The sequence below is a fragment of the Maylandia zebra genome, linkage group LG1, assembly GCF_041146795.1.
Source record: "Maylandia zebra isolate NMK-2024a linkage group LG1, Mzebra_GT3a, whole genome shotgun sequence".
In the NCBI taxonomy this organism is placed as follows: domain Eukaryota; kingdom Metazoa; phylum Chordata; class Actinopteri; order Cichliformes; family Cichlidae; genus Maylandia; species Maylandia zebra.
Window position 1 is genome coordinate 18,093,907 of NC_135167.1, and position 26,369 is coordinate 18,120,275.

At 42.2% G+C, this 26,369-nt stretch overlaps 3 protein-coding genes and 2 long non-coding RNA genes across 7 annotated transcripts in view; 1 reads left to right on the top strand and 4 right to left on the bottom strand.

Annotated features, from left to right (window-relative positions):
* Positions 1 to 1,948, bottom strand: part of furina (furin (paired basic amino acid cleaving enzyme) a) — an 84,626-nt gene extending 82,678 nt beyond the window's left edge. Inside the window, exon 1 of one of the 3 annotated variants that reach the window (XM_076882760.1) lies at positions 1,747 to 1,948. The gene's annotated coding sequence lies outside the window, so the exon portion shown is untranslated. Of the gene's footprint in view, positions 1 to 1,126; positions 1,335 to 1,746 lie in introns of those variants that run through there. The other 2 variants (XM_076882763.1, XM_076882762.1) reach the window with 2 other exon arrangements.
* Positions 1,949 to 6,046: 4,098 nt separating this feature from the next.
* On the bottom strand, positions 6,047 to 9,299 carry LOC143419844 (stereocilin). The gene is made up of 7 exons (XM_076887470.1): positions 9,136 to 9,299; positions 8,673 to 8,828; positions 8,048 to 8,190; positions 7,450 to 7,598; positions 7,110 to 7,207; positions 6,281 to 6,428; positions 6,047 to 6,135 (listed from the first exon to the last, which is right to left on the bottom strand). Exons 1-7 carry the CDS (start codon positions 9,232 to 9,234, stop codon positions 6,047 to 6,049), a joined length of 882 nt encoding a protein of 293 aa, XP_076743585.1. The 5' UTR covers positions 9,235 to 9,299.
* A 149-nt stretch (positions 9,300 to 9,448) lies between these two features.
* On the bottom strand, positions 9,449 to 11,745 carry LOC143419976 (uncharacterized). The gene is made up of 3 exons (XR_013100001.1): positions 11,569 to 11,745; positions 9,721 to 9,811; positions 9,449 to 9,613 (listed from the first exon to the last, which is right to left on the bottom strand). It is a non-coding gene; the product is annotated as an uncharacterized LOC143419976 (long non-coding RNA).
* Positions 11,746 to 12,218: 473 nt separating this feature from the next.
* LOC143419845 (stereocilin-like) lies at positions 12,219 to 14,879 on the bottom strand. Its single transcript, XM_076887472.1, has 6 exons — positions 14,709 to 14,879; positions 14,388 to 14,537; positions 12,927 to 12,985; positions 12,646 to 12,769; positions 12,480 to 12,562; positions 12,219 to 12,372 (listed from the first exon to the last, which is right to left on the bottom strand). Exons 1-6 carry the CDS (start codon positions 14,877 to 14,879, stop codon positions 12,219 to 12,221), a joined length of 741 nt encoding a protein of 246 aa, XP_076743587.1.
* Positions 14,880 to 25,834: 10,955 nt separating this feature from the next.
* On the top strand, positions 25,835 to 26,353 carry LOC112431855 (uncharacterized). The gene is made up of 2 exons (XR_003022686.2): positions 25,835 to 26,151; positions 26,245 to 26,353. It is a non-coding gene; the product is annotated as an uncharacterized LOC112431855 (long non-coding RNA).
* The last annotated feature ends 16 nt before the right edge of the window (positions 26,354 to 26,369 follow it).

Here is a 26,369-nt window from a genome sequence, read left to right on the forward strand (position 1 = left end):
TTTTTGCGTATCCCACCTTCTTAGACACACAACTATAACCAAACACATCATCAGTGCAGTGTTCCCAGTTCTAAAAACAAAACAAAACCTTCATTGTCCACAGAATATCATGTGCTTTGCTATCATTTTTTAGGAGTGAGCTATAATTTTTATTATTAAACCTATTTGGGGGTTACTGGAAGACTGATTATCACTCTGCCCTATTAGTGCTTGCAAGCAACACAAAAAAAAACAAAAAAAAAAACAAAAAAAAAAAACACTTGCTCATCTGCACCCCCCCCCCAACATGCGTTTTGTTCCAGTGTTGTCATCTAACTACTTCTCCAGACTTCCTGCTGCAATTTCAGCATTAATGTATCATATAAACACCTCTGTAATATTTTTTTTCTGACCCCGAGAGCTCTTTCTACATTTTAATTTTTCTTAAAAGAGCCAAGTGCACAGATGAATTCCGTTAAAAATCTGACATAAGGAAAAGCTTGCTCAGATCTATAAAGCATCAAATGCTTGCATTCAAAACAACATGCATTGTGTTTTTGTAATGTGGTACATGTCACTGCATGCAAGGAGCTTTACAGCTTGTTTTTATGTTTATCCATAACGATGAGCAGCTCTATATTGCCACAGCAGAGAGGTAAAATTATCAGTAGGTGTAACAATAATGGGGAAAACACAGAGGCACAACAAAAGCAGGTCAGCTCCCACGATCAGTGCAGCATATAGTGTGACACTTAATATTCAATGTTCAGTCACATTTCATAAACCCCAAACGAGATTTTCAGGGAAAGCTAATCCAGATTATGTCTTAAACTGTACAAGACTTGCATGTAAAGCAGGCCAGACAGCGAGGTAAATACAACAGCATTTAAACTACTCACATTTGCCAAAATAACAGCAATAGCTGATCAAGACATTACTCAAAGCAAACTGTATGTCTCAGTCTCCATATGCATTGGATATACAAGAGTTCCTATAAACTGCATGTGGCAACAACAAGTACTTAGCCTTCAGAAGACGGTAGCAGAGATTAACTGCAGTACAGATCAAGAAGGAGGAAAAAACTTCTTTCTCGGGCCTTAAATGCCAAGAAAAAAAAAGGGGGGGGGAGAAACGCTTTGATGTTTACCAGCTAAAGTTGAGAGGTTTTCGTGTGTCAGCTGACGGCGGAGTTTGCGGTCGCTTAAGCTCAACTCACAGGTTAAGTCCGTGACAACAACACGCTGTCATAATTTGGCTCGGAGCAAGAGGTTTGAGCTGATCCGATGAGGACTCCTGCGCTTGACAAATATGTCTGAAACTGTAACCGCGCCGCGATTAACGCAAACTTGACGCCGCGGTAGGCTGGGCTGTTCCGTCTCACAGGTGCCTCCCCTTTTTTTCCCCCTCTCTCATCCGCCCCTGCCGAGCATTTCCTCACATTTTACTCCTCACAGCACGGATCACGAACGCAACGATTTTTTTTTCTCCTCCACTCCGCAGGAACAACCACAGAAACCGGACGCGGCGCAGTCGACGTCAGCTCGGCATGTGTGTGTGTGTGTGTATAGGCGAGAGGTCTCCCCCCTTTTCAAGCAGACACCCACAAACTGACAGGATAACAAAAAGAAAACATCAACACGTCGTCCGGTTCTGCCCTGTGTCACGGACCCGGCGGTCCTGACACCGAGGGCTCGGTAAACTTGGCAGCCCAAACAAGTAACGACACAAGCTAAAGCAGACAGGAAACTTACCGACGGCTCAACTTACCAGCTGCCGTTTACATCCTGCTCCACACGGCTTATTGGTGCCTCACACCGCGGTGTTAGACCCGACGACGACGCGACGAAACCGCAAAAAAACTGATAACAGCGAACTGCTGGTTATAAATAGTCATGATAACCCTCCGGTGTGTGGCTGAGTGGTCCGTACAAGCCCCAGGAAATACGTCACGGCCGTGAATGTAGCGGAGACGTTAGAGGAAAACTACCGAGCTGCGGCGCTGCTACAGCCCCACCTGCCGGCCACAGGCGGCGTCGCACCCTCATGCCGACACAGAGGCTGTGTCCGGCAGTTGCCAAACACGCTATTGATTCCTAGAGGGGTCATTTATTATAGTGAAAAACACGCAGTGGAGGCCAATCTGTTACGTGTGCGTGACTGTATGCCAATAAAGCTTACTGTAGTTGAGAAAACTGCTGTTGGGCCTATTAATTTACCAGCTTCCTTAACCTTTAAATGGTTGGTAAAAAAAAACAAAACATATTTTATGTCACGGTGCAGATTATGACCTTTTGGCATATGTGGAAAACAACCTATATGTTATCTGAAACAGGTTCACTGCGTTTTAAAAAGCACATTTGCAGCATCTGGTCCAAGCCTGATGGCTATAATTTCCTTTGTTACAGTTTTCTCCACACAAACTCTAATAGTTTGTTTGTTTGTTTGTTTGTTTGTTTGTTTGTTTGTTTGTTTGTTTGTTTGTTTGTTTGTTTGTTTGTTTGTTTTATCTCATGATGCTTCCACTCCCAGAGCCTGGTCCTGTCCAAGGTCTTTTCCTTTTGAAAGGGAGTTTTTCCTTGCCACTTTCACAGGGGCTATCTCATACGGAGTTGTTGGATTATTGGGTTTTTCTCCTGATTACCTTCCAGTGTAAAGGACTTTGATTCTGTTTAAATTCTTCACAATCAATCCCTTTGATGTATACCAGTATAGTAAATTTACATTTACACAGAATCTCAAAGCACACCTGGGTTTGCCTCAAAGCATGCAGGTGACTGGCTTAGACCAAGGAGGACCCCTATCGCCTCACCGTAGGAGGGTCTCCGTGTACCCCAGCTTTCCCCACAGTGCAAAGACATGCATGTTGGGTTAACTGGTGATTCTAAATTGGCTGTAGGTGTGAATGTGAGTGTGTTGTCTGTCTCTGTGGGTCAGCCTTGGGACAGACTGGCGACTTGGCTAGGGAGTACCCCGCCTCTCTTTCCATGATAGCTGGGGTAGGCTCCAACCTAACCCTGAACCAGATAAGTGGAAGTAAATGAATGGATGGAAAACTCATATGTTAATAATACTGACTAGTCCCTGCTTTTCTGTGTCAGATTTAACCCAACTCTAATTAGATGCATGCACCATGTGGGCTGCCCCTGAAGCCAGCGCCTGGTTCCCTTCCATATGGGGACAAACTCAGCACCAGGGTTGCATGTCATTAATTCATCTCTCTCACTACATTTTCTGTCAACTGTCTAATGGAGCATTTTAATAAATTAACACACTACCTCAAAAATAATGGAAAAAAATTAACATAATATCAAGAAAAAATATTAACTATTTTTCAGATTATACAGGACCCAGTTTATTAAACAACCTCCAGCATAAAGCAGGATTTTAAACCTACTCCAGGTCCCGATGGGCAGGCCCATTTCTTAAATCAGAAACCAAATGATAAGCAGTGAACTTGGGGCTCTAGGTTCAGTTTCTCACTTGCCTCTTTCTATCAGCATCCTTCAATAATTTAGTGAGGCCACCTGCAACAGTCTATGGAGCAAACACTTCAAATGCTATTGCATTCATCAAATGTTAAACTGTTGCATAGTTTAAACTATTCAACGGTGCCTCCGCTCAAACCTGTTTCCTTGACTACCCATTTTCCATGAGTGCTTATTCAGCTCACTGGGGGCCTGTCACAGCTGACTCAGGGCAAAAAGAGGGGTAAAACCCAGAGAGATCATCATGTCATCACAGGCAACACAGACACTCACACTTCACATTCACACCCACTCCTAAAAGTTAACACACTGAAGTGAATATTCAGACAATTTGCAGTTTTAGACTTTAAAGTCTCAAATCATGACAGCTAAAAGGTTGTAGCAATGGCTAACTGAGGCTACATCTTTTAATTACTGACTTACTGAAAGTGATCAGTTCAGTAATACAATAAAAAAACAGAAATGTTCATTTTTATCCCTTATCTCTTTTTAACTTATTTATTTTTATTGATAAGTTAAAACAATAACATATTCTGCAGATTTTAGAGTATTTGTTTGTTTGTTTGTTTTTTGTTGTTTGTTTAGAGAAATGAAAGAAATTGAGTTTGTCTTGCAAAGCTTATACAAGATTCATAAATGACGTGATTGCATTTTTGTCCAGAGACGGTAAGCTGGGCACACTCAAAGGCCATATCCTGCGGTATTGAAGGATTCTTCCATCAAATATGCAGCATTTCATAAAATGAAATGAAATCCTGCTGTAGGGGGGGAAAAATCTTTTAAGCGCACTGAAAGCTCTATTTTCACTGACACAGTGCCCGTGTTATAGTGTGCAGTTGTGCCTTGCTACCTTTTGAGAAGCAGCCAGCATTCTGACAGGATTGAGAATCTATTATTATGCAGCTATAGTCGGGGTAATTGATAGGGGAAGAGAATCATGGTGGGCAGAGTCTGCAGGCTTCATCTCTGTCGTGGTCCCTGTGGTTTCCACTTCTTGTGCCTTCTGTGTTCCACTTTCTTTGTTATCATGTTTTCTTTCAGTCTTAATTCTCAGCGTTAGCTATTACCTATTTGTGGTGACAGCCTCTTTTACTTTGAAAGTTAGTTTTTTCATGTGTCTTGTTTTTTTGGCTTTGTTTCCTGTTTTTTCAACTGAAAAGGCATATAGACATGATCAAAGTGAAGTTGAAACTGAACATCAGAATTGAGAAGAAAGCTTTGAATGTGGCGTGGTTGTTGGTGTCAGACAGGGTCGTCCGAGTATTTCAGAAACTGCTGATCTACTGGAATTTTTCCCACACACAAAATATCCAGCAGATCAGCAGTTCTTTGGGTGAAAAGGCCTTGTTGATGTAAGAGGTCAGAGGTCAGACTGCTTTGAGTTGATAGGAAGGCAACAGTAAAGCTTGATTTTGACTTCTGTGTGAAATCTACGCCCTAATTTATGTAGTAACCGAAAAACTCCTTTTACCCCTGCGCGCAACCTTCCACGCCATTCAGACTGTTGTGGAATGCCTTGACCCGACGTGTAGTTACATTTCTCAGGAGGTGCACGTCAGGTTACATAGAAGGTTGCGGTGTAGGGTTAAAATGAAGTTGCGGTTATGGCCCAAGTTATGACGTAGATCTGATGCGGAAGTATAATCCATGTGTAACTCAAATGAGTGCAGAAGAGCACACATTGGTTTCAGCAGCAGAAGACCACACCACATGCCAATCCTGTCAGCTAAGATGCGAAAACTAAGACTGCAAATGTACACCGGCTCACTGAAACTAGACAATAGAAGATGTGAAAAACATTGCCTGGTACAATGAGTACTGATTTCTGCTGCATTATTCAGATGGTAGGGTAAGAATTTGGAGTAAATAGCATGAACGCATTGAACGAATCTGCCTTGTGTCAACTGTTCAGGCTGCTGGTGACGCGGTAATGGTGTGGTGAAAATTTTCTTGGCTCACTTTAGGTTCCATAGTTCTAGCTGAGCATTGTGTAAACACCACAGGCTTACCCCTTTATGACTGCAGTTTATCCATCGTCTAATGGCTGCTTTGGGCCATGTCACAAAGCTCAAATCATCTCAAAGTGCTTTCTTGAACATGGCAAGAGTTCACTGTACTCAAATGGCCTCCACAGTGACCAGATCTCTATTCAGTAGAGCACATTTAGGATGTGATGAAACAGGAGATTCAGATCATGGATGTGCAACCAACAGATTTGCAGCAAGTCCAACCCAGTAGCAGCATACAGAGCCTAATAAATTGTCTGATGAGTGTATAGACCACGGTGTATTAATGAAATATCTCAAATTTCTGAAAGTCTTATCCTCTGTCAAACATTAATTATTGCAGCGAGATTGTTCTAACAAAAGAACATTACAGACAAAACACCTACATAAACTCATTTATATTCTGCCAAGCTGATAACCCGCATAAGAGAGAAACATGTGCAGCCAAGCACAATCAAGAGCAATGCAAGTTAAAGGAATAGCACGCAGACGAAACAGAACAGTTCAAATTATTTATTTGAAGTACAAATATGATGATACCAGGTCAAAGGGACAATTAAATGTTCTTCCAGTCTTTTAAATAAGTTGCCACAAGAAGAGGTGCAAAGCCAGTGAGCATAAAGTGAAGATGTCTTTGTTCAGGGCTGCTGGAGCCAAGTTTCTTCCTGTGGAAGAAGGAGAACAGAATACATCATGAACAAAAACACAAATCTTATTCAGTGCTTATCAGAAACAAGTATCATGCAGAGTGGCTTTAACAGACTAAATATGGGGGAGGTTATCAGTTGTATTGTTTCTAAAGACACCCGCCTCTCAGCTCCAGCAGAACATCTCCTTCGTATTGAGCTAATCCAACAGCATGTCTCTGTTCCTTGTCCAGCTCTGCCCACTGCTCCTCAGTGACAGCCCACGCCTGCTCCACACTCAACCATGACAACTGAACTGCACTAAACACCACCTGTCAGGCGCACACCCAACACAAAAAAATATATATTTTTCATTTCCAGGAATGCAGACATTACATGGCATCAGGTTTTCTTTGATTTGACATTTCTCAGTTATTTCCAGAGTTGCACATTTTTATGGCGAGTTCAGTAATTTGTATATAAATAAAATGTTATATTATGTGTATTACAGCAAAAAAAACTATCCTGTTCTGTTTATCTGTCCAATTAAAAATCACAGACAAACCCTTTTGAGGCCCACTGTAATTTAGTGCATTATTTATGATATTTACTTATTTAATATTCATTTGATGAAAATCACAAGCTTAAAAAAATGTTTTTCATCATTTTCAAAAAGATAAAAGAGAATGACTGAATATGTAGTCATGTGAAAAAGAGAGAGCTCTTGGCTATGCATGTCCTTAAAATGATTGTCTCAGATACATAGATGTCTCCAGCTGTAAGCAAGGAAATCACTGCCCACCTGCTCTGCAGACCTTCTGTTTGCAGAGGGCACTCAATCAGAAGAGAGCTGACTTAAAGGGAAATGACCTAAGACTGCTTGCTTCACCAAGGGCCAGAATAAAAAACATAAGGATTATTTTAATCTGTGAATCATGCAAAGCTACTCTACTGGATCTAAGAATAAAATTATGGAGCTAAAAATCGGCTTTAAAACAAGTGATGAAACTCACTGCCATCTTTTTTGGTGATATCAGGGCGATAGCTTCAGGGGTGATTCCCCCCACTTGTTCTTGTAGCAGGGCTGACAGCACCATGTCTGGCAGGCCCGCTGGACATAGAGGGAGAGAGAGAGAGAGGAGCGCTATAGTGAGATAATTAATGTTTCTCATGTCACATCACAGGAGGAGTGTAGAGAAACATTTCCTCTTACTTCCGAGCCTGTACCCTCAGGGATACTTTTAATTGTACCTATCCATCCAAGAGCTGTCATTTCCTCTTTAAAAAGAAACAATTTTTAAAAAAGTTAATCAAAAAGAGTTTACACCCAAGGGATATTATGCTCTACTATACCTGCCAACGTCCCAATTTCAGTGAAAACTTCTGGTCCCCAAGTATTAACTGGACCAAAGGCCTGTGGTCTGGACAAACAGCTTGTCAATGCCTCCATCTGCTGCTCTGTGCATGGCAGGGATGTCTCCCGCAGGAACACAACAGCCATACTGCAGTTTGGGGGGAAAGATTCAAGATTTTATTCCTCCTCTGAGGATAGAAAACGTTTTCACTGGCTTTGTTTTGCTCAGAATCGTGCTCCCGCCTGCTGTTGGTTAGCATCTGCTAGCAGGTTCATGTGATATCAGCTCTTTTATTCATAAAACCACAGCAGATAGTTTTGTTTTGCAGCAGGAGGGAGTTTCATTATGAGCTATTACTTTGACAGATTGTGAGAGTAGCATTATTTGACAGATATTTTTTTCCCCCATCATGTCAAACTAAGCTGATAGCTATGTTTGACATCTGTCAGTTTGTGATTGTTCCCGTACATATGCTGGATAATTTGTTTATAAAGTTGGATCGCTGTGTTTCCTCCTTCTTGCTTTTACATGTTTCTGTTGTAGCTAGAGCTAGAGCTAAGTGCATGTAGTGTGGGTAAGCAATTTATATCACTGACCTGAAGTTGTAGGGGCTCAGTTTTTTCATCTCAGAGGGATGCAGACCACAGATCAGATGGCCAAACGCTGCCAGATCAACAACTGTTAACTGCTCCACTTTAAGTTTGCGTTTCCGCAGCACATTCAAAATCACTGCTCTCATCTGAAAAGTCAGACAGAAACCACAAATTTTCATATTAACACACTCAAGTTTTGATTCTGCAACTTATTTTTATAAATTTGGGGGTCAAATTCAAAGGAAAAGCCTTCAACAATGCAGTCAGTGAATCTTATGCACTGGGTATGCTGACATGGTCTGCATACCCATGGTCTGAGTGACTATCTTTATCCCATAATGAAATAAATGATCCTGGTGGCAGACACTAAATCATTTGAAGACTTTGCAAAAGACATGAATCGGGCAATAGAGCCCAGAGTCTCTACATCTGAACCCATTTGCATCCCTATGGGAGATTTGGACTTTATTTTCAAACTTCAAAACACAGAAGAACCCGGTTCAAACCCTTCTTTAAAACTTCACATGCTTATAGATTCAGTGCCAACAGTTTAGGCTGGTTTTACTTTAATTTGTCACCCATCTGTTTTAGAGAATAAATTAATAAATAATTTTTTTAAATAGCTCACCTTTTTAGGGCTCCAGTCTGTCAGTGTGCCCAGATGTGCCAAAACACCTGGATTAGAGAGTTTAGTGTCTTGCAGGTCCTTCTCTCGCATTTCAGTCACCAGTGAGCCCAGCTCCAGCACCTGATCTTCACTCAGCTCTCTGACTGGACTCAACAACTGGATTGAATGGGTTTTTTTTAGCTAAGACACAACAGTCTATTTTTTTTTCTCTATATCTCACAATTATTTTAATTCTTTAGCACCTCTTATAGATTTTTGATCACACTTTTGGAACATATATTGCTACCACTTTTGTTTTAGATCCACCTCATGGGGTCAAAATCTAAACATGAAGGAGAGACAGAAGAGCCCCGCTCTGACAGACCCTGAAGCAATCTTAAGGGATGATATATACAGAGAAATATAAAGAGGAGGACAATTTGAGTGCTGTGGGGGATGGTCCTGTAAGTGGAGTTTAACTGACCTGTCTGAGTTTCACCCACAGTGACCGGCGCTGCTCTGAGCTCAGCAAAGAATCCTGACCAAACACCTCTACGCACTGTTTCAGCTCCTCCTGTGACATTCGGCTGAGCTGAGTGGATGTCCAAGCTGAAGGATATGTCCCTCTAATGTCTGCACAGCTTGGAACCGGCACTGCTCAAGAAAGAAAAAACCCACACATGCGGATTCAGTGAAAAGATGCTAAAAGGTGGCATTTATATGTTCTGGTTAACAGAGCTATGTAAAATGCGTTAAACAGAGCATGCACTTAAAGAAACATTTACTGAACTTTTTGCCCTCCGGCTCCGTGCTTTCACAATGCCCCGAATGAGGCTCTGAGTCTGCTGTCTCTGGCGATGCTGGTCAATACACTGGGTAATGCACACGCCACCAGTAATGCTGTCTTCCCAGCGCCTTTGACCCACCAGGACCTGCTCCACAGTGTCTTTATTCAGCACTGACTGTACAGCAGAAACCCTTATTATGAATTCCTGCAGGTCAAAATCTCTCCAAGAAAGCCAGTGAAAGTAAAATAAATGTAGTTATTTGAATGATTTTTGCTGCTTACCAGTGGAATGGAGTTAATCTGCTTCGTTGAGAGAGCAAACACCAGTCGACCCAAATGTTCTACATCTCCAATTTGCCACTTGGATGGCTCTCTGGAAAACAAGAATAGGTATTCATTACTGCTGCTTAAAGTGGGAAATCTCTTATTATCCTGGGTTGTGGAGCCGGGGTTTTATTAGTTCTTTGAAATTTAGGAGTTGTGTTTATTGTCCGGGATTTGATTTATATTCTTTTTTTAGAGTTTCGGGGTCTTAGTGATGTTTATCAAGTAAGTCTGTAAGTCTGTTCCTCTCATGTTCTGAGTATGTGTTCTGTTAGTATGTTTTGTTAGCTTAATGTTCCTGTCTCTGCATCCACAGAGGTTCAGTTAATATTTCTTACTTCCTGTTTTATTTTGTAAGTCGCTCTCTCCCTGCACTTTAATCATAATTAGTTTCATCTACATGTTGTTTCTCCAGCTGTGACTCGAGCCCTCAGTGTGTGTTTGAGTATATATAGTCCTGTCATTCCTTGGTTCTTCGTCTCAGTGTCTTTTTAACCAGTTATCAAGCCCTGTGTGATTCTCTTTGTGCCTTTGTGGATTTTGTATTGCTGTGTGGGACTTCTACACCCAGCCTCATTAAACGGCTGACAGTTGTTAAATCTTGCTCGTCTCCTGAGTTTACATTTGGGTCCTAATCCTCCGAATTGTGACAATCCACGTGTTAGTGCAGGAGCAGTGCTGGGATTTCCCAAATGGGCTTGTATTTTACACCATTATTCTACTCTCCACAAATGGATGTGGATTGTGTCTGAAAGACAAAGTTTGCAGGTCAGTGTAAGACGATTAGTATATTTTACTGTATTTTGGACCAAGAAGCTTTGTTTTGCAAATTGTTAAAAGTTGAGGCCACATAATGAGACCACTCATTTCATTTCACTCGGAATAATCCTCAGCTTGACAGACTGCAGACTGTATTTAACCATTAGTTATTATCTGTCTCTGTTTCTCTTCCACAGTGTCTTTTGTCTTGTCCCCCTCCCCTGCCCCCCAGCTATGTGTAACAGATGGCTGCACCTCCCTGAACCTGGTTCTGCTGGAGGTGTCTTCCTGTTAAAAGGGAGTTTTCCCTTCCCGCTGTCACCATGCGCTTGCTTAGAGGGCGTCGTCTCTGTATTAATGTAGGGTCGCTATAACACCACTTCAGGCGACTCTCGTTGTGATTTAGTGCTCTATGAACGAAACTGAATTGAATTGGAGGTGGTATTTTGTAACAGGTTATTATTGTATGTACTGGTTTCAGGGTCACTTGAGATCAGTTGGGGCTAAAATGTACAAAAATGATTCAGACAACCAAGCTGGTGCATTATTTGTGTGTGAAATATCCGATTTGCTACAGCACTGGGCAGCAGCACTATTGCGGTCCAGATTGAACTATCACATAAATTGTCTGTACGATATCTGTCTGTACGATGTACAGACAGATATTTATGAGACTAGTGCCCAGTTACTTGCGATAGGTTAGGAGAAGAGAAAAGATGGAGTGAAACTAAAAGAGAGTGTGCTGATCCTGCAGTCGTGACCTTTATGTCAGTATATTTCAACTTATAAAAGATATGATAAATTTAAAAAATGATGTGGTGGGCTTGATTTCTTTACATATATTTTTACAGGCTTACATTTCATGACTTCCACAGTGCTGTTTGATATATTTTCGATTTAAGTTTTTCATGGTGTGACCTTTTTTTTCTAATTAATTCATTTTTCGGTGCTTATGCTGCTTGTTTGTGTAAATCCAAAATAATAATAATAACAATATTTAAATTCTTATCTTGAGGTGTTAAAACTCCTACACATGTGTTGCTTTACCCAAACAGTTCTTTCTGGGTGAGCAGAGCACTAATATCCCTCAGAGCCTCTTTAGGAAGGCAGAAATTTCTCATCTCCTCCAGCCGCAGAGCCACCGCTCGTCTGTCCACCAAAGCCAAACTGTCCCTGTCTAAGAAAGGCAGCAAAGGTCCGAGGGTGTCCAGAGCGGTGCCATCAATCTGCCCCTCAGACAGAGAAGAGCCCTGCGGAGCACGACATACAGAGAGAGACGTCCCGGATTACCAGGATTTCACACTGAAATGATTTCACTTGTGTGAAAAGCTGCTGAGAGGATAAAGGTGGGTTATGTTCTGAAGCACTTTCTCCATCTGTTTTTCTCTAAATACTACAACCGCCTGCTTGAAAAGCCTGAACACACAAATGTTCTTTCTGCAAAATTAATGAGTTAAAACAAATCAAATACACGACACACAAACACTAACTGAAGCCCTGATTTAACTCATCGAGAAAATGCTCTTCTTCTTTTCGGTTTGCTCTGAATTCTCATTATAATGGTTTAGAATTTTATTACTTTGGGAATTTGCAGAATTTGGTATTTGAGCTTGATAAAGTTTACTTCCTACAGCAACAGAGAGTCTAAAATGTGCTAAAACATGTGTTAACTTGTGCCCATCTTGCATGATAAGCTGTTATTTTGGGTGTTTTACCAGCTCAGTTAAGGCCTTCTCGGCTAAATTGGTCTGTTTATAATGTGGCAGTCTGAGAAAATCAGCAAACTGTGCTTGAACGTGGTCCAAAATGGCTCTGAGGGATGTATTAGAGAGTCTCTCTATCATGGTCACCCTGGAAAAGAGCAGAGCATGGGTGTAAATGCAGTCACCCGAGAGAAACAGTAAAACATTTATTCAGAAAAAAAGAGTAAAATACAAATATAAGGAGGTGATATTTACGGCAATGTTGCAGAAAACGCAGAACTCAAAATATTGAGGTCGAGTTTAGGTTGTCTTCTCAGTTCCTCTATGATACATTTTCGCTGGTGGCATATCTGAACTTGTTAGTACAGGGAAAAAATGCATTTTCATGGAAACATACATTTTTATGGCTCACATTCCTCACCAGAGCAGGTCTTGTGCCTCCAGGCAGCTCACTAACAAACTGAAGCAGCTCTACAAAATCTGTATCATTGGTCCAGAGCTTCAGAAAGTCACAGCTCATTCCACCAGCGATATGACCCAGATCTCTATGAGTGAGAAAGAAGTCATTATTTAGACTGTCTTCTAAGCGGATGTCTGACTGAAAATGAAACTTCAGATGTTTCTGTTGTGTTTTTATTTTAGCTTGCAATCAAAATATTAAATGAATTATTAAATCAGTGCTTTGGCTGGGGTGAAACCTACCTCACTGACTTGCTGGTAATGTTTAGAAATTCATGGATCTTACTGAATAGAAACTGAGTCTGTAAAGAAAAGGAACAGCATGAGTCAGCATTTTGACTGTGCGTTTCTTTAAAATCAAGAAAGAAACTCAAACCAGTTTCCAGATATTACAATAAGGCAAGTTTTTTTTAGCCCCAACAGGAAAATAAAAATCAATTCCCTAAACGGTGATGAACAATTGGTCCCTTATATACTTTAGTATTGCCATTTGTACACATAACATAATTTATGGACATCTATAGTTTGACTTCTTTACATGTGTGAATTGGATGGGTTGTTACAGACGTTTGCTGAAAATGTCACATCAATAGAACCTCTAGAAATATACTTAGAAAATTGGTGTTCAATTTTTATTTTAGCCACTCTATATGCACACACACTGGTTGGAGGATATTTATCAGCAGACGCTGGTTAACCAGAGATATCATCTGTATATTGTACAATATGAAAATCATATTGCAGGTTAGTTCAGAAATAGTGTCATCACGTTGTTTAACCAGAAACGTGACTTCAGCTCAGTTGCCATTCTATCCTTTTTTTTCCATGTAGCACGTCACAATAGAAGGAGACTGTATATGACACTCAGTCCTTCACGATAGTTTCCTCCTTCATGTGAGACTGACTAATATGAGCACAGATGCTCTGCCTCCTGTTGATGGTATTTTTCTCCACTACAGCTAAGGGCAACTGTAAACATGGCAAAGTAAAAGAGAAATTATGCTACCAGCTTAGAGGAAATGTGAATTGGAGCAAACAGCCAGCAGTATGTGTAGAACAGTCAAGATTTTATCACTGTAGATTCACTTTAATGTGTAGAGTGATCCTCATAATAAACCAGCATAAACAACCACACTCTGCTGGCATCAGCCCCAGAAATCATAAATGTCTCTATACTATATATATGCAGCAGTATTGGTTTTAGGTGAAATTTAAGATCACTTTGACAAGTGTTTAATTCATAATGCTCATATAAACATTTAGTACTGTTTTTAAGAGGAAATTTAAGGTTTAACACTGACCCAATGATCAGTCCAATTACTGCACATATCAGGGAAGATAATGAGAGAAAAGGAACTTCATTTGTTTGACTGAAGTCTTGTTGGGCTGAGAATAGGTGGTGAAAGCAGGCTAAAACAATTTTGGCTGTGACAAAACCCCTTTAAGGTAGCCAATTATTAATTCATGCTGTACTCCTCCACATCATTGTACAACATCCAAACTAATTAGCTTGATGGCAGCTGATGTGAATGGAGTATTAATATCCTGAAAGGGCCTCCTGAAGCATATCCTATGAGTTGCAGATTAATGGGGGCGAAAACTGAAGCTGCTAACAGTTTCTTCTTTTGTAAAAGAGCTATTGTTGTTATATGAATGTGATGTTAAACAGCACGCAAAAAAAGGGATTAAAGTAAAAGGGTGCACCTGGTGTGGCGACCAGTCTATGTCCCTGTACACGCTGATGCTTCTTGAAATGATTTCAGCACTCATGGTCTGCATCAGCTCCCTCAGAGGGACAAATGGTAAAAGACAGTTTAGCTGCAGAGTGGTGTTCCTTGTGTCTCTGTGCAGAGCCTGCTGAAACAGAACCACAATAAGAAATGTGAATTTATGCTTTATTGAATCTAATTTGTCACAACCTGCTCAAATGTCTTTTTTACTCAATGCAGCACCAGAGGGGAAATAATAAACCATAAGATTAGAAAAGTGAGAAGAAGCAGAGGAGAAGAAACAAAGCTCCGTCACCTCCTGCATTGCATTGTATAGCATGGCTCTATGGCCAGGCTTAAGCTCAGTTAGCAATGTTCTCCAGCACTGGCAGTAGACAGCTTCACTGATCTCAGCCCACTGGAGGTCTCTGAGCACAGCAGGGGAGAGACCGGAGTGTAACGGCTTCAGTCGGCACAGTTTTTCCATGGTGAGCTGGCGGGAGGAGAAAAACTCAGAGGTGAGAGTGCAGCTGGACGGAATTCAGCACAAATATTTTTAAAATTTTCACTTACGTTGGTGTCCTTCAAAATCTTGGATAACATTTTAAATGCCTGCAAAGAGCATTAAAAAATAAGTCTGCCAACAAGACACCCACATTTTAAGAAAGTTCACACAGGACACATATTTCATCTCTGTTTATTCCCTGCTTTTCATTAGTTATATGCAAATTAATAGTAGACTTACATTTATGCCAAAAATCCCTGGCATTACATATTTCAGTAAAGGTTAGCATTTCATTTCTCTGAAAAGGGGGGGTCCACTGCTACACGCTTCACATCACCTTATAAAAACAACTAGAAGTTGTCCTGACAAATCGGAAACTTTGTCGAAATGCAACTCAAATTTATACATTTACAGTGACACTTGGGGAGGAAGAAGATAAGCATGACAAGAGAAATAATTCCCTGCTGACCTGTGCTGGGGAATATGTGTGTAATCCTGGCTGTGACAGGACTTCCAGCAGTTGATCTGAGGGGAGTGACAGCAGAAAAGAAGCTCCCAACTGGGGAAGCAGACCACTGAGAGCAGACAGCTCCAGGGGAGCCATGCTGCTGACATTCAGGGTCTGAACTGCTGGTATTAACCAAGAAGACAGCTATTCATAAGACACAGTGAAACAGAGTTAGTCAGACATGCCATGAAAACATACTTGAGACTGTAACCTGAAGTTGTCCCATGCCCCTCACCCTGCCACCGGCACTGACAAAGCCCTTGGATATGCACTGAGACAGCTGCTGCCAGAGAGCAGAGGCTACAGCAGAGTCCTGAAGATATGAGCCCAAGTCGGATGGATCCATGTAGCACGCAAGGACTCCTAATCTGCAAAAGGCACTCATTCACTTTTCTGATCACTTGATTTAACATTAAGTTCAATGGCATAATGCTTTTTGTAATAGACTTCAAAATGAAGGGTTCAATTATGAAATAAATCACAGCTAAATACAGAGATCCTTACAGAATGAATAAACTACAGCACAATAAAGATAACATATGTTGCATTGCGTCTGATTAAAATGAGATTCACTATTGTTATTAATCATCATCAGCTTGACTTTCTGGGAAAAAAGAAAATTGCTGTGGGCCCTCTAAGCTACAACTATGGACCCCAGATTCATGTTAACTTCCTTTGCAAAAACAATACCAAAGAAATATTATTGTGCAAAAGTCTTTAAACATACCTAATTTCTTTACAGTTGGCACAGGAAATTGGAAATAGGGGCATCAGTTTATTTAAGCATGCTTCAGTCATGTTGACTGCTTCAGTCTGGGGAGGCCAATCCATGACTGATAGTGATCCATTGTGTGTTTTTTTCCATTTGCTTTTACTGAACTAACAGTGTGTATGGGATTGTTGTCATTCTGGAAAAAAAAATAACAATAACATTTAAAAATGCCAATCAGATGCTTTCTATATGCTATTTGATGGTGGATAAAAATTAGATGTTAGTTTTTATATTTCCATCAGTTTTGACAGGATCTTCATCACCACTGGCTGGAACGCAGCCCAAACCATGACAGAGCCTCCACCGTGTTTTACAGATGGCTTCAGACTATCTCTCCTAACCTCCTCTGTACATAGTGATGAGGATTTCAACATGTTGCCACTCATTTTCAGTCCAGTCCTTGAGGCATACCTCTGCCTTTTCTCCCTTTTTCTCTTTTCTTAAGAATGGCAGTCACCCTTCCACTGAGTCTAATTCTGATGAGGTTTCGGTGAACAGCAGACGGATCAGCTGACGGACCATGCTTGTCAAACTGTATTATCTTTTGTTTTCTTCAAAGATTCAACTACAAAATGGGAATAAATTATATGTTTTTGCAGCACCTAAACAGGTATATCTGAGTGACTCACAGGCTGGTGTTAAGTGGTTGATCACATACAGAACTGGTCTGAAAATGAGTGAAAAAGCAGCCAATGTCCAAAGAAAAAGAAAAACTATTGCTCTATTGGTCTAGACTACTCAGAAATTTTGAAAGAAAGTCTGACTCCTCGGAAGCAAAATTTAAAGAAATGGTGGCTCAAGACTTTTGCACAATACTCTAGACATGGATAAGTTTGGATAAGTTTAAGGTATCTGGATCCCACCTCATTATGTTGTCACCAGTCACATTTATCTTCCTACTGAAGAGGGTCCGCAGCACATGGCGCCCCCTTACTCCATCCAGACTGCCATTGCCAAGTAACTCCACCAAAGGAGCAAGCTGACCGAGAGGATTACAATGACGAAAAAAGCATGCAGAGTGAAAAGAAAGTTTCATGGTGGTAAAGTAGGTCTTTAATAGTGGCGGTGGAGAACACTTTTCTCTAAAACCTCACATACGTGTTGGTATTGGTTGGTGTATGGAAGCATTTATTCATGTAGGTATTCATTAATGAAAAGAGATAAAGTCATGTAAGAATATGTCAATCAGAGAAATGCCCTCAAACCTGCTGTGATGTCAGCTGCTGAAAATGACTGACTGGGAGGTAAGGCAGAAGTGGGAGGATGGAGCTGAGAAAGTATGGTGGCCATGTAGGGACATCACCCACCACGCTAGACTGCAGGAGTCTTTTTACAAAGGCCTTTTTCTGCAGGGACTTCATCCCCGAGCTGTGGTCACGGATGGCTGTCAATCTGAAGAGCATTGCAGAAGCTGTTAGTGTCACATTGAGAAGTTTTACATTAACTATGACCACGTTTGGCCCACAACTCACACGCTGTCATTGACGATGAGGGAGGCTGGGAAGCTCATTATGTCAGAGACAGACATAAAGGGAATGAACTGAGAAAGGTCCACAAACAGCTCTGGGGTCACTCGCGGGAACTTGTGGATGAAAGCTGCTGTCATTGTTTCCATGGCCTGCAACTCTTTTTGAGAGGCCTGACAGAGAAAACAAAACGCCGGACAGGAATGGACGTGGATTCAATTTGGCACTCTTTAACTATGCATGGACCATGACGTGAATCCAAATAAAGCAGAAGCAACACAGTGCAACCTACTGTAATAACCACCAATCAAAAGAAATGCATATGAAAGAAAACACATTACAATTCTTCTCCATCTCCTTACTCTGTGATGAATGGTTTTACTGAGTGAAATCAACAAGGGCTCATTTATGTGTATTTATCCAGCTAATTAGCTTCTTACACAGAGGAAGCTTTAGTAATAAACATATTTAAGTACAAAAAGTTGAAGAACAAACCTGGCTGGTTTCAACCTGAAGCTGATCCCAGCTTCGATGCATGTGGGAGAGAAATCTCTTGACTGCATCCTTCTCAGCCGACATCACTAGAGTACGAATGCTGTCTCTTGGCATCTGGAGGTACTCCTGGTGGGCGATTCAGTTGAATGTAACTCTCAGTGTGTCTATGTGTGAGGTGTTATATGTGGGTAAATCTGCACACGCTCAGTACCTGCAGCAGAACCTTGAGAGCAGATGAGTTGTCATCACGCTGGATGAGGTCCCAGAGGACAGGCTGATGTAACAGGAGTAACAGGTTATTTACTTATTGTATGTCTGTTAAACAAATATGTCTGTTAGTAACTGCATCTTACACTGAAGCAGCTCAGCAGGTCCTCCTTTAGTGTGGCATTCTGCTCTCTGCGTAGGAACACTCCCACAGTGTGGAGAACGCTCGTGGAGGCTTCCGGCCGCAGTGCGGACCAGGATGTGTTGTCGATGAGACTGGAGAGGAGAATAGCCTGACCCAGACCCTGCCTTGCCTCTCTTTCTCCCTCGTCCAGCCCCGAAGAGAGACCCACCATAAAATCTAAGACTCGCAGCACATATCCCAGCGCCACTAAAAAACCCTCACGCTCTCCCATCTCGACCTCACACACGCTCAGCTTGTGCAGGACATCCATCAGCAGTGGTGCCGGGTCCACGCACAGCTGCGATGTATCAAAGTCATAAGGTGCTGGAAGCATGTCAAAAAACCTTTGGAGGAAGCACTTCCTGTCTTCCTGTTCAGCCAGCAGATCAGCACAGACATCAGCAAACTGAGGGTTTGTTCTTAAAAGCTGATAGTAGAGTGTGGCATTCAGACAAATGTACTCTCTCAGTCCACGTGTCTGCACACAGAGCTCCAGGAGGGTGAAGTTAGTGAAATGTTGCACAGGCCACTCTCTGTACTGACAAGTCTTCAAAGTGGTGTCATCATGGGAGACATTGTGTATTTTGGAACAGTATGCTGCAGCCCACCTGCCCTCTGGCAAGGACTGGTGCGAGTCAGTGCCACACAGAGATGAGATCAGGACTGAGTTGTTGGGTAGAAAGCAGTGTCTGAAAGCCTGAGCACTGAGAGACCTGCCGCCCAACTGAGCCAGACAGTTCTCACTGAGTCCTGTATTCCACATTGACTCATCTGAAAGCTGCACACACAGCTCATCTATGCTCGTCTGGTTAAAAAAATGATAGTCCTTTGTCACTGCAGCCTGAAACAGCACAAAATAAATTAGTCAACCCACAGAATATTCAGTTCTTTATTAAGAATCTTGTTTTGACTTAACTCTGGAAACAAAAGATTTAATTGCACATAAACAACAAATATTAAATGTATTAATTAAACAAACGATATTAACAAAAGTTTGTATTCTAACTGTGAAAACCATTAGGACACCCAACCCCCTAATAGCTAGTGTTACCCCCTTTGTTAGAAATAGCATCAGTGATGCTTCTTGTAGCCGTCCATCAGTCTCTGACATGGTCTGAGGAAGGTTTCCTCCAATCCAGCAGAATTCCTTCAGCTGTGAGATTTTTGAGGAATTATTTACATGTACAGCCCATTATCCCAGAAGTCCTAGTCTTTGTTCTCTCTGGCCTCTCCCATGCAAATTAAACATGTGCAGTCTGATTTCTGATTGTAGAGGCATGCATTTTACATCAGAAGTTGCAACAGCCTGAAGACATTGTTTTGGAGACTTCTTTTAGCATCTTGCACTCTGCTCTCGGGGTGAACTTGCTCAGACAGCCAGACCTGTGTCAATGTCCTCCACTTGTAGACTATTTTTGGGAAGGAATCGCTGACCTCAAATTCTTTTGAGATCTTTCCAAATCCCTTCCCAAACTCATAAGCTGCTGCAATCTTCTATCTGAAGACCTGAGACAGCTCTTTTGATCTCATGATAGTGTTCACTCTCACTTCAATGGTCAGGAGCACACCAAACTCAGCGTCTTAGGTTTAAACAGGGCAAGCCTCCTTTAAAATGCTGAGTAAGGATGTTTTAATCATGTGCGACTGATGTGATTCGCCTGTGAGCGAATCCTTGGCCATTTTTAATGTGAATTAATGCAGCGGTGTCCTAACTCAAGTATTGCATTTTACATTAAAATGTGTTTTCTTCAGTTATAATTGTTTCGTTTTATCATTTGAACCTCCCACTATTGTTAAAATGAATATTAAATTTCCATATGACCAAACATGCTTGCAGGCTTTCACAGCATGTCCTAATTTTTTCACATGACTGTATGCTAAGATTTAAAAAAAAAGGCAACCAAAACTCAAATTTGTATTCCTTGCTAAGCTGAATTCCAAGAAGACACTTGTGCTCACTCATCTAAAAAGTAATCCATTACCTGATGTGCTCTCTGCAGCCAGAAAGATGAGTTGGCACACACTGTATTGTTAAATTCATGGGCAAAGAACTCGCTGCAGACATGGACCCAGAGGAAGTCCTCCTCTGCAGCAGACAGGTACCAGGCTGCATCAGAGCACGTAGCATGCAGGTCGAGCTCCATCTGATCCATTGCAGGGTTAACTGACCCATTCTCACCTTCAAACAGTTTACAATAGAGGAATACAGTGAAGTTAGAGACGCCGGTCAAGCCTGGGATGGATTCATTACATGCGGCCTCCAGGATTTCTGTAGAGGTGGAGTACTCCATCTCCTTCTGCTGACCGGTGCTCTCTTTAGTCTCTGTTTGTGACTGGCTGTTAAGTGCAGTTAATGGTTCAATGTGAAGCTTTATGTTGGAGGCTTTACGTGCAGCGGGAGTGGCTTTTGGGGTTGACTGAGCTGGTGATTTTGGTGATCTTGGCTCATCTCCTTCAGTGGAAGGGCAGGACAGGAATGGGAGGGAGCTCGGGAGGCCCCGGGAGCTTACACCCAAAGCTTGAGTGTTCCACATCACGTTGTGCCTTATTCCCCTACAAATCCACAGACAGAACAATGTCTGTTTTGTTTTGCTAGATATTTAATGCAAAATATATCAAATTAAATCAAAAACGTAGTCATTTATATTTCTAATATATCTTACCATAAGATGAGCTGTCGTAGGTCGCCTTCAAGAAGACCGATAAGAAAGGAAATATTATTTGGAAATCAAAGTGAATAAGCAGTGGAAAAGCAGCTGGAAGCTTCTGCAGTACACAACCATGGATGATGTAACACTGCAGCTCGGCTAACAATGCCCAACATATAAAGTTACTGACATCAATGGGAGGATTAACAGATGCCCTCACTGGCCAGGATGATTATAGCGTTTTTAAAGCAGTGTCATTCACTGTCACCGTCCTCTCCCTGGGGGGTTTCTCTGGGTTAAAATTGTTTTCTGAACGAGCACTTTTTATGGAAACTACAGGAAGAGGGTGTGTGACCTTATTTAATTATGAAATTATGAAAAGATTCTGATGTTAGTTTGTGTTTAAATGCAAAAAACAAAGATTTCTAACCACATCAGATAAATTTAACTCCTGTTTTTTATTTCTTCTAATTGTGAGAACAACTTTAGACCAAATCTCATATAAATACTCACCAGCGGAGCACCGGCTCCGGGTTTTGGGCTGTGGCATATCCACCAGGCTGCTGACGTCATCAAGCAGCGCCATTGTGACTCTTGATACTTTCTCCCTCAGGTTGCCATAGACAGAACTGCCCACCCTGTGCAGGAGGCCCCTCCTCAGCCCATCCAAACTCTGCACGAGAGCTAAATTTTTCTGTGCCAAATTGCCTCCTCGCTCGCCTCCACCCGAACGTGACAAAGCCTGCAGCAGCAAGCTTTGCATGGAGTTTGCCTCCGTCTCGGTGGCTACCATTTCATCCACGGATGCATTTCCGTACAACCCATTCTGTCTCATGGCCTCAGGGGGCAAGCTGAAGGGCTTTAAACGTCCGAATGCATTCGAGCCCTTGCTGTGTTCAGCAGCTTCCCCTGCTGGGTGCAAACTAACCACAGGCTTCCAGCTGCGTGTTTCTAGGAACTGCAGCAGCTGCTGAAGCCAGCTGACACTAAAGGCACAGTCAGTGCGACCCTTCAGTGCACAGATGAAGCTTTGTAGGCCTGCACTGGCCTGACCGTAGGTCCCACTGACGAGAGCCTGAAGAGCAGCTTCCAGCACAGCACTCACTGTCCTCCAGTTTTGAGCTATGAAAGTCAAGAAGGGCCTGTGAGACTGACGCTCTGATAGAGTGATGAGGCTCTGCAGCAGGCCTAGGAGCCAGTCCCAGTGTGGGCTACCTCTGAGGGACAGAAACCAGTCCTGCACTCTAACGCTGGGCCGGGGTGGTACCCGGCCGTTCCACTGATTCTGGGCAGCGTTTCCTTCAGACTGCAGGAAATAATGCAGCACTTTCTCCCAAAGCTGCTCCTCGTCTGGCTCTGCCGGCTCCTCCTCCAACTCAGCACCCATCTCCTGAAGGTACATGGAGATGTTGTAGAGGAAGCCAGAGAGACGATGTCTGTTAATTGGCTTGTTTAAAGAAGGCATATTCCTGCTGGGAAGTAGACCAAGCGTTTTTAAGCCCCCCACGATATTCCTCATCCAAGTGGGCACAGACTGATCCTTGGTGTTTGTCTCAGTGGGAGCTCTCTGTGGATTTGCACCACCTCCTTTACTCCACTCTGAAATGATCTCCTTCAGAATGGCGTATTTCTGGTCTTCCTTGCCACCTCCTATAAAATAGCATCAGAGATTGTGTAATAAACAGATAGTAACTAAATACATAAAAAAGTGGATTTGGTAGCATGTTTTGGTGGCCTACTCACCTGTCTTCTCAGGTGCTCCTTGTCTGAGTAAAACAGCACAAACTATGATGCTTGTGAATTTAAGAGCAGCCACCTCCGACCCTTTCATAGCCATCTTCATCTCGTGCCAGCCCACACCGCGACTCGTTGGTGTCACATGTTGCTCTATAGACTGAGTCTGCTATTGATTTCACAAAACCCTCATTGAAATGCTTTTTCATTTTAGGTGATGGGGTTGGACTTAAGGAGTAAAGTGTCTCAGTGGAAAGGGGATATTAAACCTTAATGCCTGGCTACCACATCACCTTACCATCATGGCTGCTAAAACAAGTATCAGTAATGTAATTAAGTCTTACAAATGTTGGGGCTGAAAATTTAAAGGGTCCACATTTTACACTGAATGGATATCTAAAGACTGTTAAACAGGATTCTTATATTCACACTTCAGTACATCCTTAGAATACCAGGATACATCTGTTTCATTAAAACTATGCTTTTGAATGATAATTATACTAAAGACAAAAAGAAGAGAACTTATTTTCTGAACTTACCGCAGTTCCTATGCGTTCATGCCTGTAAGTATCCTCTGAAGTGTTTGTCTAACACCTCCTCACACTGAGCCGCTCTGCACTGACCTCTTCCTGAGTGCCACTCTCTATTTCACCATCGCTTGGACTTTCTCTACCTTTCACTCTCCTTCCCCACCCCTCCCCCCAGTGTCCTCTATCACTCTGTTATTTTAACTATTTGTGGCACCTGTTTTTTTCTTTGTCTCTGGGGTTCAGATTGATGCTTGGATTAGTATTTCATGGTGTTAGTTGTGTGGATTGTTTTTTTGTGTGTGTCTTCATTTGACTGTGCAGATAATGGGCATGGCAAAGTGGTTACTTTGAAATAAGGCATCACATGTCTCAGTCTTGTTGGTCATCACTAGTGCATACCCATGTTTTAGGTGCTCCCAGTATATTTTGAAGCACCTCGAGGCTACAGGAAGGTCACAGCATTCAGCAAGGTGCTCAAAGAACATGAAAATCTGGATCATGTTAATCACACCCAGGGTATCTATCCCCTGACTGTCCCATGTCCCCCTGCTGCTTAATTCTCCATTGAGCTGAGACTCATCTTGTGACACAGGGTTTGTTGGGGGTGTAGTCTTACCAGCAGTGCCAGACCAGCAGGACTGTGCAGGCTGTCAGTGTTTGGACACATTTATCCCTCAGTCAGGCAAACTTACAATTGAGCCCTGTGCAAGGGGACGGGAGCAGGCTCCCCAGAGTCAGACCACTGTCTGCAGGCGCTGAAACCCTAGAGGGTTGAGTGAAAGGACCATCCCCTCCCTCCACTTGCTTTAGCTGTATGATACTGTGGCCTGCACCGGGACAATAACTTCCTCCTGTATTATTGATGCAGCGGGGAACAGCGATCACTCAGCGCAGCGGGGCTCGATTCACCACGGGAATAGGCAATGAGAAACTGGATCTGCCACATACGTTCCTCCTCTCTCTGCTGGAAACTCAGTCATGGCGGAGGGAAATCATCTGATGAAAGTAGCAGTTGAGATTGGAATATTTGATTTGAGTCAACTTTTTGACCTCATATTCCTACATGAGGCCAAAAGCTTGCAATTAGTCAAAATATAAAAGTAATATATTTAAATTGCAGCTTGAGTGAGAGATATTGTTTTGTTTGATTGTTTTTGCTGTTTTCTGTGTCTTAAAATGGTGAGAACAAGCAGCAACATCCAGGAAAGAGAAACAATGGACCTGTGTTGTGCCAAAAAGTGGTTTTGAGTTATTTACCAGATTTTTAAACTGTTGTAAATGAGTTGTTGGCCTATAATTAGTCTAAAATATGCCAAATGAATGACATCAAGTACTTTTGAACCAGAAAGAACATTTCTGTCACAAGGCAGAAGCAACAATCAGTTTTTAGCAAACTGTTTTTTTATACTTTATTTATCAAGGTATAGTACTTTGTGCTTGTTTGATCTTGTTTGATCTAAAATATGGTTACACAAGTTCAAAAAATATGCAAAAAAAAACCCAAAACATATACACGTTTTACACTTATCCATTTCAGGGTCATGGGGCCTATCTCAGCTGTCTTGGTGTGAGTGCGGAACAACATGGACACTATCCACTCACTCTCACACCCTCACCCTATAGACAATTTTGAAACAGCAGTTATGTAAAAAAAGAAGCACTGGGACAGTGGGGGGGGAAAAAAACAAGAAAGAACATGTGAACTTCATAGAGGGGCTGAGGTCAACCAGGAGGTGCAATCCCAGAAACGTCTTGCTGTGAAGCAACGTTGTAGCGTTAACCACTGAATGATTGTACAAAACACTTTAATGCAGGAAGCAATGGAAAGAATTTTAACACTTTTAATGAACAACTTCAAGATACGGTAACAAAATCTGCGGCAAGTTCAGGAATAAAAGTTGAATAATGTTCAAGGGAAGGTCACAGGTCAGCAATCTAATGGTCAAGTCTCGTTACACAGGATAGAGTTCAGCTACTCCAGCATTCTTGAACTGCTCAGTTTTCGGCAGGGTTCTCGTTCAGAAAGACTGACGTTGATTCACATAAGAATTCCCTGTTGCCCACGGGTCTAGACTTATGTGAGTATTCCTCAGTAAAGCCAGAGGGGAACAGGCAGGAAAAACCAGGAGCTAGTGTTACAGAGTATAGCATGGTGGAAAAGGATGGAGAGAATCCCCCACTAAGCTTTTGGGTTGGCATTTCTTTAGATTTTGTTTTGTATTAATTGCATGCTTTGGTGTTTTTTTTGTGTTTGATGTGAGGTGTGGGCCACACCCATGTGGGAGTGGAGATTCTACTCTAGTCCAGCTGCCAGCTATTTGGAGTTGAATACAGGGAGCAGCTGATTGGGGAGGATTGGAGGCCTTCTCTATAAAGGGGAGAGGAAACAGGAAGTAGGGGTTGTCGTTGTTTTTTTTAGTAGGACACTGGTGAAGCAGGGAAGCCTCGAAGATCCAGGATGAAGTGTGCACATTTTAATGGAAAAGATTTTTAACCTGGCCTGGTTTTGCTTTTAAAATAAACTGAGGATGTTGGAGGGAGGACTCATTCTTATTGGGATGTGAGTGGATGTGCTGGAAGGCAGGAAAACAAACACTGGACTGGAGACTCTCTGTGCCCCTGACAAGGAAACTGGACCAGTTTTGGGGAAGTTCCAGCTCCCAGGATGTGATGTGGAGACCCAGCCTCGAACGAAGTCAGGCCTGAAAAGGTGGGTGGCAAGCCTTTTTGAGGAAGCTGCAGGATTGATACGTTTTGGCTGCTTGTTCTTCCAAGTGACCACCTTTCCCCTGTTTGTAACCAGGATAACAACCCTGACCGCGGTGGCTTTGGGCCTTGGATTCCTGGCCAGAGTTGTGTCTTCAGCCAGTAGTTTTACCCGGAGAAAGAACAAATAAATCTTGTGTAACCCATTACAGTGTGCGTGTG